This window comes from Pinus tabuliformis, chromosome 6 (assembly GCF_031772625.1).
Source record: "Pinus tabuliformis cultivar Carrire ecotype Pingquan chromosome 6, CPIR1, whole genome shotgun sequence".
NCBI lineage: Eukaryota > Viridiplantae > Streptophyta > Pinopsida > Pinales > Pinaceae > Pinus > Pinus tabuliformis.
This window is the reverse complement of record NC_142292.1, coordinates 333,686,697-333,703,364: the sequence shown is the minus strand read 5'-3', so window position 1 is coordinate 333,703,364 and position 16,668 is coordinate 333,686,697. Positions and strand designations below refer to the sequence as shown.

The window sequence follows — 16,668 nt, the reverse complement described above, 5'->3', positions numbered from 1 at the left end:
GACTTGGAGTCAGAGGAGCAGCAGCACTTAGAGGAGGAGCAGGAGGAGGAGGAGGAGGAGGACACTGCGGGAGCATCAGCATCAACACCATCTGCTATAGATATAGGAGAGCATAGCTCCATACCTAGCACTCATTATTTGACATTAGGTGCACAGGCAAGGTCAGGGCCTTCTACTACTAGGGGCAGGCCTAGTAAACAGCCCATCATGTTTTCCCGTAAAAGGGGGAGATGGCAGTAGATAGATAGCTGCTAGTTTTATTTGTTATGCTATATGTAACTCATGATGATGAGATACTTTTATATATGTGATGTTATTTTGTATTGGTTCTCCACATTTGAGTCCTTGAATGGACAATTATCAGGGATCAGCAGGATTTGGTATCGCCTTTGATATATCATTTGTACTTGACATCATATATATCAGTGTTTTGTTCATATTTATGTGCCAATGTGTTTATTTCATGTTGTTATTGCTTTATATGTTTAAAAATCTGAAAAAAAATTAATATATTATGCATTTTTTATGCTTGCCGATATTTGCCGATATTTTCGCCGATATTTCCGATAAGATATTTTCTGGACCCTCGCCGATATTTTCCCGATACCGATATTATCAACACTGATTATAAATACAGGGGGAAGGCCAACCTTCCAATTCGAATTGTCTTGAGCAAGAGCAAGCAACCATATTTTATTCTCTCCATTATTCTTCTCTCTCTATTGTAGCTCTTATTACCTTGTGTTTGGATATCATTGTATTCAACTTCTGTGACAAGCATCTTGGTGCAGCCATCCTTTTGGCTCTCATGGAGTAAAATTCAGATTTCATCCACTCGCTCTGGTTTGTTTAATTCAATGTTATCTTGTGCAAATCATTAAGAGTTGTTTGACTAAATGTTTGGGCAATTAGCCAGTTAGATATGCTTTCTTCTTGCACTATTTTTCCATATAAAACATTCATTTGCGAAGCACTAATTTCACGTATTAAACTAAATTTCTTTGGATGCCAACTTGCTAATCAAACAACCTTTATCTCGTTGTTTTTTGAGTATTTACTTGCAGATTTACAGGTTAGAACAGAAGATACGAGGACTAGGGAGACCTCCCTGAGGTTGGCATGCACCAACCCAAATAGAGAAGAAAACTTGTTGGTCACACTTGGAAATATTTTCTTATACGTCCGTTGATTTTTACTGCTAATTTTTAAAGTTTATATCAGTTCACAGGATGTAAAATTTAGTGCTAACAAGCCTCCAGCATACTCTTGTAAATATAAATATTGGAAAACTAAAGCCAACCACAGTTGATAAAGCTTTCACTGGAAACCATATGGTATATGATCACTTGAGAAAAATAAGAATATCTTTACGGGCAAGTGCATGTCAATTTGTTTAAAGTTCAACAATAAAATCTAATGTACACACGGTCACCACACAACAAAGTCTAAAAAATTTCGAGAATTTTTACCAGTAAGGTTCTCTCACCTAATCCACCCACCATCCTGTAGTTGGAAAATGACATCTACCAGATTCAATATTGGTACACTCAAATTTGGTGGTATCCACTGCAGAAGGAAACACAAAATCAAGTTAAAATTGACATTGAGACAACACGTGCAAAAAAAAAATATTGTAAATACTTGTGATAATTGCCATGCACTATGGTTGAAAACCATTCAATATTAACAGGGTGCTCAAACAGCAAAGATTTTATTTTTATGTTGTTTCAGTTACATTGAATTCCAAAGGAGATATCAACCTCTTTAACAAAATTCTCCAACTCACATGTTTACCCCAAAAAAAAAGTATTCAGAATATTTTCCACTTCAATTCACAGAGTTCTAAAATGTATAATAGATATTGTTTGACAAATTGAATGTCCCAATGAGAAAAGTCCCCAACTGATCCACAAAATGATTTTGACATTTCACTAAGGATCACCTCTAAATTTAAAGGGAATCCATACTTTTCACAAGGAAGGTGGCCACTGAAATGCTGCATTTGAAATGAACATACATATCAAAAGGAACACATGATCCATCATGCTATAAATATTAAATACTATAAATCTTTATATGTTTACAACCCAAAGAAAATGCTGGACGTATGTGCTAAGTCATGAAACATCCAAAAGGAAAGAAAATTGGATCAGATTTGATAATGTGCAATTCCTTTATATATTTATCAATACAAATGTGGGGCACACCCAGAAAGTCTATGTATCCTTCAGTATTTCATCAACAAGACATGACTTTTCTATGACCTAACACTCTATCAGGCTTAAACGAAAGTTTATTCTAGAACAATCAAATTTGGAATTTGCAAATAAAATAAACAATTTAAAGACCTTGTACAGTTGTACTACACATTCTATAGCCATAAGACAATATAATATGTTGTTTTACAAAATAAATGAATGTGATTGACAATGGAATCCTCCGTTTTACAAATCAATCTTGACAAGCCAGCTTGAAATCTATAAGTTAACCCCTGTAGACAAGGAGTCAGCTAATGGATACAACTTTTAAAGTAATTTTGGATTGAACACCTTACAGAGCTTAGTTTATGCTTTTAAAAGTGTTCCAATTCCACATATTGCACTGCAGAATCGCAGATTCATAAGCCAGGCCCATAACGCTAAATAGTATATATGACATTAAAAGTTTCATTCCCCAAGGCAGCCATCCCAATCTTATCAGTTGCCCAGTACCTTGTAATAGATTTCTATGAAGCAGGTGATGCCAAGAATAATTTGAACGTCCATGAGAGTCTAGAATCTTCTCGTGGAATGCAGGTTGCCCTATATTCACCATGAGTATTGTATGCATGTGGGTAAGGGTTAGCTTCATCGCTATGCTAAACTTTGCTTCAAGCATCAAGCTTAGGGGTGGCATGCGTAGGTTGCTTAATCAGCATGCAAGGATCCTCAGCCTTTTTGACGGTGATAATTAAGCACATGCATGCCAAACAATGTGCAAACATGTAACAAATAAGGACACTCTCTTAGGAAAAACTAATCCGCTGTTATGAAGTTCAATTCAGCTAAGGAATAATACTTTCTTTTAGGGGATATAAATCAGTCTATCAATCAGATTTTCTTGCACGGGTTAATGAAGCACTTGTAGCACTTTTATGGAGTCCAATTCAGCATGAAGGATCAGCCTAAATCAGCATTGTTTCAACATTTCACATGAGGGAAGATCAGCCCAATATACCAGGATGTTTTTGGAATACAAATTAGCCAGGGCTACATCAGGTTCTGACAAATCAACAAATGCACACCTATAAGAGGAGACACATCAACTCCAACTTAGGGAAAAATCGAAAAACCCAGCATTATTTTCAAGAGAGAAAATCTATTTGACAGTCAGAACAAACTGATGATTCTATACCAGGATAATTTTCTCTGAGTCAGCAACATAATAAGCAATCATTCAGAAGCCACATCAACAGATTGCATATGGATTGAGTTGTCTCAAACAGCTATCACTCTATGACTAGCACTGTTTTGGAAGGGAGAGATTAGGCCCACAGACCAGTTTAAAATGGCATGATCTCTCCTAAACTCAATGCTGAAAAGAGACAAAAACAGGGGGTATCTAAATGGGAAATACATTTCACAAGTAGTCTGAAAATAGCACTGTTTTTTGGATTTCAATTTCAGTCTTCTAATCTGTCTGGATTTTGAAAGAAAAGTACATCAATTTAGGCACGTCTTTGCCAACACAAAGGTGAGAGGTCACATGCTTAAATTCAAAAGCAACATGCCATATCTTTGGCATCAGCTATTCTTGGACAGAGAAAAGCAATCTAAATTCCCAACTCAGCAAAGACATTCAAATTTGGATTTCAAGTTCCATAAATTTGGGGCCAGGAGGATGAACAGACTATCGGTGTCCATTGTCCATCTCCTTCTACTATTCTTGTATTCCATCCTTTAGTCTGAAAGCTACTCTAGGGTGTCTTTATCAACAAGGTCTTGAGTAGTGACTATTATTCTAGATCCCCTCTGGTTCCATGGAGCAAGCTTGGTCTTGAGTTGAATCATATTTATGTAATTACATCACTGGTTAAAGCAAGTTCATACTGCTTATAAATTTGTCCCACTCTATGAAGATTTCAAATTGCTTGCTTGCCTTCCCCCTGCCAATGTGACAGTGTTGCTATCATGTCTTTGCACTTGGAAGGCATTCTATACATTCCATGTTTATATCTTTCCTGCTTAACCTGCACATTCAAGAGAGCTTGATCAATCTATCTCAATTTTCATGCTTGGGCCATTCACCCAAGCATGATCTGTAGTGTTATGATCCCTATAGATATTATATTTGTTCAGCTTTTAGGGGATGAAATCTTGTCCCTCTTTCCTGAGCTCATCTCCTCTTCTTTGCTTTTGCTTTTCATTGGATCTGTCTCCATGTATGTTGGCTTCTGCTAACCTTTTCAGTGTACTTTCAATCTTCTACAACATTTGCTCCCACTCATCCCTCTTACCTTCCTTGTGCACCATGGACACATATATCTCTCATTCTATCTCAATTGCTGCAATAACGACATCTTTGTAAGTCCACAGCTTTGTGGTCCAGATATTTGTCTGGATACTTTAATTCAGCACTAATATGAACCAATTAATTTTTTTCCTAGAGCCTAATAATTCAACTCACTCAACAATTCCATATTCGTGCATTACACTTGAAAACCATCTCGCCTGATTGATATGTGAAAAATCGGAAACTCGATTCCTATTGCAGCAACTGGAAATAATTCTCCTAATTGTTAAATTAATTCTTAACAATTTATTTACTGTTGGCTACGGCAAACACTGAATCAATCACACTGCAACCTACACAAATAAACTACGTAAGAAATAAACGTTGGAAGAAATACTAGCACACACACATGAATTTACACAATTATTTTTGGACCAATGTCCCCCGACAAACCCAACTCGGGAAAACCGGTGCAGCGGCTAATGGTTTTAATATTATGCAGCAGTGAAATAATCTGAGTACAACTTGATGCCGAAATTGGCAATCCTACAAAGAAAAACTAGCAAGAAAAATCTAGCGATGAATTTCCTCACTCACAGGCAAATCCGGGCTCTGACCTCAACTCAAATTGAGCAGTCCAAACTAACTTTGCGCAGCCACTTCGTCACCCTAGCGCGATTACTCCTGCACTCAGCTTGGAACAACTTCTCCTCAAGCCGTCTGATCAGTTATTGTCAGGGAAAAAAGTCTCTCCTGGCCTCTGGAACCTCTGCCCAGCTTCTGGCACTAAAACTTTGCTTCTCCCCAACAATTTCGAAATTGCCTCTAGAGGCTACTGCGCTGCTCTGCATCAGCCTCACTATGGCTCCTCTGCCTCTTTGCAAATGCACTCACTGGAACTGGAATCCTTCCTTCAGCTTCACTATCCCTGCCCCTTTCTCACTGCTTCGATTTCTCTAGCTCTCTCTCCAGCAACTGAATGCTGCTACTCAAGAAATCGATATGCTCATGAAATCGAACTGCACAAGTAATTTCTCCAAGCCCCATCAACTTCTTCTTATAATCCTCTGTTGAGACTTCAACGACCAAGATTAGATCTTAATCGATGGCTAGGATTAACTTGAAGTTGATCCGTGTGAGTTTCTAGAACATTCACACCGTAGCTTAATTAATTCTGATTAATTAGTCATATTCCCTAAGTTTAGACTTAGAAAATATTTAAAAACTGACTAATAGTCTAATTAAGTCATTTCTAAGTGGAATTTCCAGAAACGATTTCTAGCTTTTGGAAATCTCATGTATTCTAGCCTCTCCACAAAATTTCATGGCTAGAACACATCCGATGCTACAAAAATTAACACTCCCTCTTAGCAAGGAATGTATTCTAATGTTGTTGCCTCCTGTAGCAACACCTTGTCTATGCATCATCTCTTGTCACATTGCTGATGTTTGGTTGTTGCTGCCCACCAACTACTACGCAACTCTGATATCCGCTACATTTGTGTTGTTGCTAACCCTGTTGAACTACTGCCAACACTGCATCTGCACTACAACTCCCTCTTCATTTGTTTTTGCTGCAACTGCAACATCTGCAACTGAAAAGCATCCTAAATATTGAATCAACTGTGATCAGTATGATGCATCTGTCTCCCGAGTCTCTGACTGCTACTAATATATGTGTTTTCACTGAGGCATCTACGTTGCTACTAACTCTGCAATGTGCCATTTGCATTGCTGCCAACTCTGCACTGCGCTCCCCAACATCTAACTGCAATCAAACTCTACATCTGTCACTCTAGCATTTGACTGCATCTACTGCCACTGATTCATCCTACTACTAAAATATTGTGGGCCCCTATAGCAAGGTATTGATTCAAGAGGTGGACCTCCTCAAGAATCCTGCCCAACTATAGCACTCTGGGGCTACAGCACCAAGTCACCGCACTTCACTCCTAGGGGTATGTCAACAAACATGGTGAAGTCTTCCTCCAGCCTGGAGGATAGCATATCGATCTTTGTTGACGCTGCCTACTGGTCCTGCTTCTCCTCCTTCTCCTTCTTCCTGAGAGGACATTGTGTGCTGTAGTGACCAAGCTCACCACACCTGAAGCACTTGACCTTCGACAGGTCCTTCTTTTTCTTTCATTGCTCCCCATGTCCCTAACTGGGACCCTTTGATGTGAGGGCCACATTCTCCTCCTCCTTCACCTGCTTCGATCCACCGTTGCTGTCACTGATGGAGTTCTTCACTACATCTCGTCTCAACTCCTCCTACTACAAATCGGCCCACATCCTATCCCACCCTAGCAAGGTTTCTCTACCTAAGATACTTTGAACAAATACCTGCCACTCCTCTGAGACACTATTGAGTGCCAATCACACTAGCTATGTGGGTTGAGGCGCTGCCCCAACAACTAACAACTTGTCCCGGATCTCCTGAATCTTGGTGAGTAAGGGGTCTATGCATTCCCCTTTCTGCATCCTCGTGCATCTCAGCTTCTCCTCTAAGTACACTTCCGCTGCACGGAAGAGCCTTAGTACAGCGTGGAAAGTGTATCCTACATCTCTTTGGTTGTTCCCTTAGTCGTTATGTGTGATACAATGTGATCCCGAACACCATCCAGGCTCAACCTCTTTGCCCAGGCCATCTCCTTTATGTACTCCTTCAGTTGATCTACATCCATGGGGATAGCTACCACTGCATCTATGAATGGTTTCAGACCATATTCATCCAGAAGGAAGGACATCCTTGCCTTTCAAATGACATAGTTGGAAGCACCATCCAGCATGTCTTGATCTCGTAGTTCGGCAGTGGCCATTTCAGATAATGTCGAAAATCTCCTCTTGCCTTGATTAGTATAAGCGGGCCCTCATTTGTAACAATCTCACCATCTCATATCTTCTGTACATTTCTAATATAACTATATTTGTCCTATCATGGATAACTATATATTTCAGATCTTGCGAGTATTTTCTTGTGTATATGAACTTTGTTCATAACATTTGGTATCAGAGTTGTTCAATCCTCTAGCCGCTCAATCGTTGCACAGAGCCAGTCTAATCCGGCCATTGGCCACCAGCCATTCGTCAACTTCATTGCCATTGCGATTTAAGCATTCCGCTACACAAGTTTTGGGAGGTTCTCCACTTTGCCACCAGGCCTTTAGCCATTTAATATATATATAATTATAGAAAAATAAAAACAGAGATTTGAAGGGGCAAAAAAGAAATTAAAAAAAAAAATATATATATATATATATATATAATTCAAAAATTAAAAAATAAAATAAAAAAAAAGTTATATAAAAAATAATATAAAAATAAAATATAGATAAACATTGTGGTTGTCGTACAACAAGAGGGCAGCTACTAGGACCTTTAGACGTCGTCGCGACTCCACCAATCCACCGAGTTTGCACGTTGTTACTGCCATTGCCACTAACCCAGCAGCACCAAACAGCGATCACCTCGGCCACCACTACCCTCCTCCAACCGCCAACAAATCCATCAAAAATGTCATCCCATCTGCCTTGCAAAGGCCACGAACCACCGTCCCCACCCACATCAAGAATTTCAGACTAAGCACTATTGAATTTGTGTTAAATTCCATTAAATAATTTGTCACAGAGCAAAAACAGTTCCACTCGAGCCGCCTTCTCCTCCACTACCATTGTTTGGCATTAGCACCCGAGTTGTCAAATCATCATTGCTACCGCTAAACGTTCCACTACTTGATTCTGTGTCGCCCCTCTATGAGTGACCACTACTTCTAGCCACTCCCCATATCAAGTTGATCATACGCTACAAATATCCATAATGGACATCAACACAGGGTAAAAAGAGAAAAACTTGTGCCAAGTTGTCAGTACATTGTACAGTGCAGGCATCGGTGCATATTGGAAGCTCCTTAGACCAGTAGGAAACCGCGTTCATTACTACACAGGCCAAGTCTAGCATCCATTGTTTAACTGTCGTTATGTGAATCAACTCATTTCCAATGGGAACGGTCGCGGTCTTACATGAAAGTTTTATGGTTAAAAAAAATTATTACGATAAATTATATTAACCATAAAGTTTGAACAACCAACTAAAGTTACCACAGTGGAAGGGTTGCATAACTCTCAGACTAAAAGATATTTGCGGAAAATCATTGCCCTGAGCAAAAAAAAAAAATTGGAGGACCATTCAAGTCGTAGGGTGGGAGAAACGTTGCAACACTTGAGGCATGATTTTTCTAGGTGAGTTTAAATTTTATTAAAAAGGATAGTCTCTTATCTAAATTCTTAATATTCCAAGGGAAGTAAAGAAAGAGTATTTAATAAATAATTTAAATTGTATTTGACTACTTTTTCATTAAAGTACCAAATTACAAGTGATAAAAAAAAAGTTACCTTTAAACCCCAAGGTCATCTCGAAAAAAGCAAAAATGGAATCTATAACGGAAGAGAATGGAAGATTCCCTAAAACTTTTAGTAAATGTGTTAGTGCACTATTTAAAATCAAAGGATCACTTGCGGGAAGGGATATTATAATCTCTATCGATCTTACTCAAGATAATAATTATGTAGGCACTGAATGTGCTAACCAATTAGTGATTCTTGAATCAAATATAATTGAAACAATGGATTTGATAAGTAACAAACAATATGACATAAGCAACTACAACTTAGTATTGGAGATATATTTTTATCTCGCAATTCATCGTTAAAACAAGTGATATAATTTTGGGTTCGCACTGGCTAGAATCACTACGGTCCTTCATCCTAAATACGAAGTAGTTTTTAACATTTTCCTATTGGAAGAAAAAAATAACACTACAGGGCATTACATTGAAATCAGTTTCAGTAACACCAAAAGACATACAAGATATCTCAAAAGTAATTTATCAAGAAAGTAAAAAAAACGATACAAAATATGCAAAGGAAAGTTGACAAAATCATAGCTGACAAAAATGAAGTTTTCGGCTCAAGGACCATAGTGAAAGATTACTGACACAAATTAAGAAGCTTAAGAAGGACCATGTACAACAACTTATTGAGAAGAAAGTGTCGAAATTTTCAAATGTAGAAATTCAAGTTGAAGAAAAAGGAACGAATATTGATCTAGTGAATATCACAACTCAAGAAGATGACAAGCCAATTGAAGGAAAAACATATTTCGATGATGCAGTTCAGACGATGAAAAATCCAAATGAAGATTATGTACCAACTCAACAACATCAGTGTTTGAAATAAATCAGGAAATTGCACAACATCAGTATTTTAAGTAAATCAGGAAATTGCCACATGCATGATCAGGAAAAATCAAACCACAACTACTCCTTATTGTTAATTTTTAGGGCTAGATTGTTCTTTGTTGTAGATAATTGCAATTTTAAACTTTTTCAACATATTTCATTACATTCACCTCATAACACCATATCATCATTAGCAATTATGTAGAGAGAACAATAACAGCGGAACAATAAGGAACAATAGAAGAAACGCATACACAATAGAGACACCGGGAATTTGGTTGGAGACCAGGGAAAAACCCCACAAAGGGGAAAACCCATAAAAAATTCTTCTTCTTCTATTAGATATTCATCAAATGTTCAGCTGAGAATCGAGATACAATGTACAAATATCATGAGACATAAGTCTTTCATCATCTATCACATTAGGCCACCTAGGACCAATCCAAGATCATACTAGATCCTCATGAGATAGCAGCAAACATAACTCTCGAGGAGGTAATTACTAGCCCTCTTATCCTTGTCACAAGAAGTAATGTCAATATTGTCATAAGCATCACTGTCATATACATCATGGTCACAGACATCATTGTCATATATATTGTCACATCTATTGTAGAGGCACTGTCACACATCACTGTCATAAAGGCATTGTCACACCTGTCATAGAGGCACTGTCATCTAGATTACTGCTATAACTATCATCAATTGTTATCACTGTCACCAAGAGCACTTCCATACATTTCAATCATAGAGACACCATTTCAATCATAGAGACGTTACTATATATCTCTGCCATAAAGGACACTGTCATAGAAGCAACTACCATAGCCGTGCAAGATTATCATCATCACTGTTGTCATAAATATCTTTGCCACACATGACTGCCATACATCACTATCAAAATATCATTGTCACGTGCATAGGTCACATTGTTATCTATCACTTGTCATAAGCATAAGTCACTCTGCCATATGTATCATTGTCTAATGCACAGGTCACACTACCGTATATCACTGTCATATGCATACGTCATTATGCCATATATATCACTATTATTATCACTGACATTTAGCTCAGACATCTCAGTTATTATCACTGAAGTTTAGCTCACACATCACTGTCAAACATAACTATTAAAAACAGAAGATAAGGTTGAAAGGATCTCCTAACAGACCTCTTAAAGGTCACATATAACAATGCTCTAGTTGCAAAATGTTGGAACCATAAGGGCTACTCCAAAACTATGTCAAAGGATTCTATTTAACTTTGTTGGTATAGTCCTCTTCCTATAAAAGGAATGTCGCATTTAATCATGTAAAAGACTGCACATAAAATAGAGATAAGTTGCATATATTCACATAATAAGGCCGCAGGAGTTACCATAGAGAGTCTGCATGCAATGCCAGGCGTCACTCACAACACCACAAAGAGGCCGCATAGAAAGCCACAGAGAGGCTGCACAAGATACCATAGAAAAGCCACAAAGTAGCCGCATAAGACACCATAAAATAGTTGCAGAGGATGCCTCAATAGCCAAAGACAAATACCATTCCATGCCGCAGAGAGACCATTATTAGGCAATAGAGAGTTCCCCCAATAGGCCGCAGAAGTTTCCCTTGTTTGACCACAGAAGTTGCCCTCATAAGGTCGCAAAAGAGACACCACAATACGTCGAATTGAATGTGACAACTGGAGGAGGCTAGACACCTATTTATAATTGTTTCCATGTGCGAAAGGTCGCGATCATTGGGGCATGCCGACATGATGATGCCGACTTCTAAAATTTGGAGGGAAATTCTTCAATTCAAATTTGCTCAAAATAATATTTAAATATATTTTCTTTAATGATTGCTTTCCCAAATTGAATTTGTCCCATCAAATATTAATGAGAGGAATCCCAAGCTGATTTGCACAAATTAATAATAATAATATTTCTTTTGACCACTTCTTGAATTCTCTTTGTGGCAAGATGATTTCTCTTTGGAGTAGATGGGTTCCTATGGGGAAATTCATCCCGTAGTTGCCCCAATTTCAACACTTATCGACATCGGGATCACAGGAGCAGAGAACTCAATCACTCTGCATCTCTGTATCACTTAGAACAGAAACAACGAACTTATGTTCCAAAGACTACTAATGTCAGTCCAACTCACTCTTGTGATAATATTCACACAAAGTATCCAGTAACCGCAAGATTCCACAGAAGATTAATTTAGGATGGTCAGATCCCTTCTCAATTCGACAATTTTATTTATCACTCCAAGGATCCTATCATCTGGCATCATTGAAAACGAACTCGAAGAAATCGACAAAATACGAATAGATTACAAGACAAAGAAACAAATGACAAGACTTATTAGCAATAAGCTTTGAGGACAAAGCTTTTTGAAGAAGGAAATGTTAAGAATATATATATATATATATATATATATATATAAACAATCACAATAATTATTACTTAGTGATTAGTGTAGAAGAGGCATGTCTCTAAGGACATGACCATTCATGAAGGGGCACCTACCTATGTATATAAGCGGGCCCTCATTTCTAACAATCTCATCATCTTATATCTTCAGTACATTTCTTATATAAATATATGCCCTATCATGGATATCTATATATTCCAAATCTTTTGAGTATTCTACTCTATATATGAACTTTGTTCATAACATATCTCCATAAATCTAAAGATGATGTGTTATTAGGTACTGCAATTAATTTTCCTACAAGGACTGCTAAAGATCATATCTTATTAGGCACTAAAATTAATTTTCCTACAAGAACTTTGTTAATGTATCTAGCTCGGGGAAGTACTTCTGCACAAGCCTAAGAGTCTACACATGCAAAATTCACCCAATGTCTCCTTAGACAGCTGCTCTAGTGTGAGAAACTTTTTTCTGTAACTTAGCCTAAGTTACACTTAGGAAAGCACATAATTATTATGTCGACTTATTGAGCTAAACTTAACTTAGGAAAAGTAACGTAAATTCCTTCGTAAATATGTTTTAATCTCATCCCTTGATCTCAAGTCAGGTAAGATCTAAATTCACTTTTATAAATTTGTGTCTTCTCCTTCTCCAATGACAGTGATGTCGAGTTACTTCGTAGTCTTAGAAGTACCTCCCTCGCTAAGAGGGAGTGTTGAAATTGTGTTGACGGTGTTGGACCCGCCAACATGTCAGGGGATCTCCCTGGTAAGAAGTCCCAACTAGACCTTAGACACCGTCCGGCACCGTATCATACCACATCTCGGCAAGACTGTCAACTAGGCTGCACCAAGAGAAGGAGAAGACACCATCCGGCACCGTACGACCCACTATTGGGACTCCTACACCAAACAATCTGAGGTCTAGTTGGGACTTCTTATCGAGTAGATCCCTTGACATGTTGGCAGGTCCAGCACCATCAACACAATTTCAACACTCCCTCTTAGCGAGGGAGGTACTTCTAAGACTAGGAAGTAACTCGACATCACTGTCATTGGAGAAGGAGAAGACACAAATTTATAAAAGTGAGGCCAGGGAGAAGGAGAAGACACCAAAAAACAACACAAGATTGAGAGAGTCATCTCAGTGAGTGTGTTGGGTCTGAGGAATGGGTGGCAAAGAGATCCAGATTAGCCAACGAGGGCTTGATCAACTGGATCAAATCCAGTGTTGGGAGCCCAAGTAAGTTCAAAATTTTAATGAAAAACTCTGACTGGGTCGAATTTGTTGTGTCATTTTTGTGATCGAGAATGGTAAATTTGCTTTCCGCCGGATTTTTTTTGTCAATACCCTAGTTGTGATTTTATTCAATAGACATAATTACACTCGGAACTAATTGTCAAATTGCTAGGATAAGAAAAATTAACATCATATCAAAATGTAAACTGTGAGTAAACTGATCTCAGAATCACGGGTGTGAAATTCATATAGAATCTTCGAGGCTAGGTTTAATCATGAGCTTAAAAGGCGGCAAAAAAAAATTAGGGCCAAATTTAAATTATGTGGCCAAGTTAAAGAAAAAAATGGCCAAGGTAAAGATAAATTTAAAATATAAAAAATAAAAAAGGGTGTAAGTCAGGGCTAGGTTGTGGTGGCCAACAGCCTGCCACACCTAGTCACACAAGTCGACAGTTGAGGTGGCTATCAACTGCCAACCAAGCCATACCCAAAATTCGACCGACAGGGTGGAAAGCAGCAAAGGGAGGCATCACGACAATAAGTCAAGCCAACTAGTGGCAAAAGTGCAAGTTGACACGAGTAGTAGATTGTGGATGGCAGAAATCGGTCGAGTGGCAACAAGCATGCATGGGAGGCTTAGTGGGGGAGTCACGCAGCATATAGCTGCTAGGACTCACGACAGGAGACACAAAATCAATAGTTGAGTGAACGATAGCAAGGACCTTGACACAAGCAAGTGTTGAGTGCAAGAGACAATAGTTGACCAATCAAGCCAACAATTGCCAGGGTTGTATCGGTTGACTACAGACGTAGAAAAGTGTGTTAAACCAACAAGGTTCTTGTGGGTACTGGGACTTAGCATAGGGGTGACAAGCAAAGTTGGTAGCTCCAAAGATAGAGAAGCTAAAAGGGAATCAGCCTTTAGGTTCAAGAGGGGAGGAGCAGTCGATAGATTCCTACAGGATGTTCAGGAGTAAGAAGCTTCTAGGAACAAGGCCAAGGACAACAAGATTTCGAGGATGTTTCTAGAGTAGATGGAAGGAAGGCCTCCAGTTCAAAGGGAGCAGCCAAGGCAGTGGATGTAGTTCCATGATCAAAGTCAACTCCAAGTGGCAGAAATACATCCCTCACTAAGGAGGATAGTAGATGTTTGTAGCTCTGGCAAGTACTTCTACATAGGCCTAAGTGTCTAGGTTTGCAAAAGTCGCCCAAACTCTTCTTAAACACTTTCTCTACTATGAGCAAAGTTGTTTTTGTAACTTAGCCCAAGGTAGACCAAGAAAAGCACTATAATTATTATGTTGGCTTACTGAGCTAAGTAAACTTACCAAAAGTAAAGTAAATTACTTTAGTGAATATGTTTTAATCACGGCCCTTGATCTCAAGTGAGCTGATATCTAATCTCAATCTAACTTTGGAAATTAGGGTTCAGGATTTAGCTCGATGTAAACTTATAAAAGCAAGGCTAGGGAGAAAGAGAAGACACCATACAAAAACACAATATTGAGAGAGGCATCTCAACGCATGTGTTCAGTACAAGGAAGGGGCGGCAAAGAGATCCAGATAAGCCAAGGAGGGTTTGATTAGCTAGATTAGATCCATTGTTGCATGTATTTCCTCAATTGGGCCATTTTCCCATGAAGGGAGCCCAAGTTGTTGTTTTTCCACGATAATGGAATCAAGGTTAGGGTCTTAGAATCAATGATACTACCAATCCAAATATCACAACAAACTACTTTGCACAGCGGAATATAAACAACAGTATATCAACACGTGCACAAATATAGACAACCTTTTACAATTTTCAACAACCCAACTTTGTTATATAAACAAATTGTAATGCAATTGTCTAGGGCTCACGCACTAGGGATAATGACCCTCATACATCCACTGATACAACAATACAAACTAGGGCTTTGTTGTCAAGAACTATGACAACCAAACTGCCCTAAACAAGATACATTGACCATCTAGCTGATGTAGTGCATAATCACAACTCCTCTTAGTCGTACCGTGAACAACTTTGTTGGTCTGTCTGCTCCCAATCTGCAACTCTGCCTCTACCAATGGTCTTGAGCCTTTAGGTCACTAAACACAGCTTACAAATTTGCCCTCTAGCTGATCATTCGTCCATCAATGCATCAACACATAGGGTCTTATGTTGAGTTGTTCACAACTCTATTTGTGAACAACTCTCAACTACCCATTGTTTCTCCTCAGCTCCTTTGGGACTTCTTCCCTCTAATGCCTTCTTGCACTACTCCAATGAAGACAAACTTTGGGTTGGAGGGCTGCCACCTATCACTACAAGATGTCCTTCTCCAACAATGAACTTGGGTTGACTCACTTAGTTGTCCTTTGTCCTTCAAGGTGTCAACACTAGAGCCTCCAACCTTCACCCTCCTTACAGCTATCAATGTCCTTCTTGGCAACTGATCTAGGGCTACTTTGAGCACCTACTTGTTGCCCTCCAACAACCTTAAGACACCCAATCACAAATTGTCCAACCTGGACAACTATCCACTAGCAACAATTCAACTCGAACACAACAATGCATACCTCTTTGAGATGGTGCATATGTTGTAGGGTCTGTGGCCTGGTTCAAGCTAATATGACAGTCACTTCATCTTTGTTTCCTGTTCCAAAACCTCTCTACAGAGTTGTGACTTCAGTCAACAATTATATTGCCTTCCCTTGCTAGCCTTTAAGGTTGATTTGCACCCTTTTTAGGCCTCTTGGCCCCCTCAACTAGGAAGGTACAGGACCTTCGACCCTCCTGCTCAGTCTGTCCTGAAGTGCAGCCTGTTTAGAGGAGAATACCACCACAAAACTCACACCAACCAACTCAGAAAACCCATTGAAATAACGAGGCTACTCCCGATCTGAATATGCCCAATCAATACAGAAAAATAACCAAGACAAGTCTCTTTTTCCTCCCTTGTGGACCTCCAGATTCCTACGGCCTATTTCAGAAGTGTGTTACTTACGAAATGTTGCACATTGGATGTGCCTTCTAGCCTCAACGTCTCCCTCTTTTTATATGTCTCTCCTTGGGCTTCAGCAAATTGCATGAGGGCACACTTCTAAGCGAGTCAACTTGTCTTTGTGCCACCAACCCTCTTGAAAACACATAAAATTATTATCTCCATTTCTACAAGGCATCTCTTGGTGCTTCAAGTGGCCCCTCTCTCATCTAAGGGTACCCTACATTCTCCAAGTGCCAAGTGTCCAAATCTCCTAATGGTTCCACACCCACAGCCTTGAGTGCAAAGCCCA

The 16,668-nt window shown here is 38.9% G+C and overlaps 1 protein-coding gene across 3 annotated transcripts in view; it reads right to left on the bottom strand.

The window, feature by feature from the left end:
• LOC149258661 (phox (PX) domain-containing protein) overlaps nucleotides 1–16,668 on the bottom strand; it is a 279,551-nt gene that overhangs the window by 148,482 nt on the left and 114,401 nt on the right. For 2 of the 3 annotated variants that reach the window (XM_089415650.1, XM_089415646.1), the window contains one exon: nucleotides 1,487–1,566. In XM_089415650.1, coding sequence (XP_089271776.1) covers nucleotides 1,487–1,566 — 80 coding nt within the window. Of the gene's footprint in view, nucleotides 1–1,469; nucleotides 1,567–16,668 lie in introns of all 3 variants that reach the window. The other variant, XM_089415651.1, reaches the window with a different exon arrangement.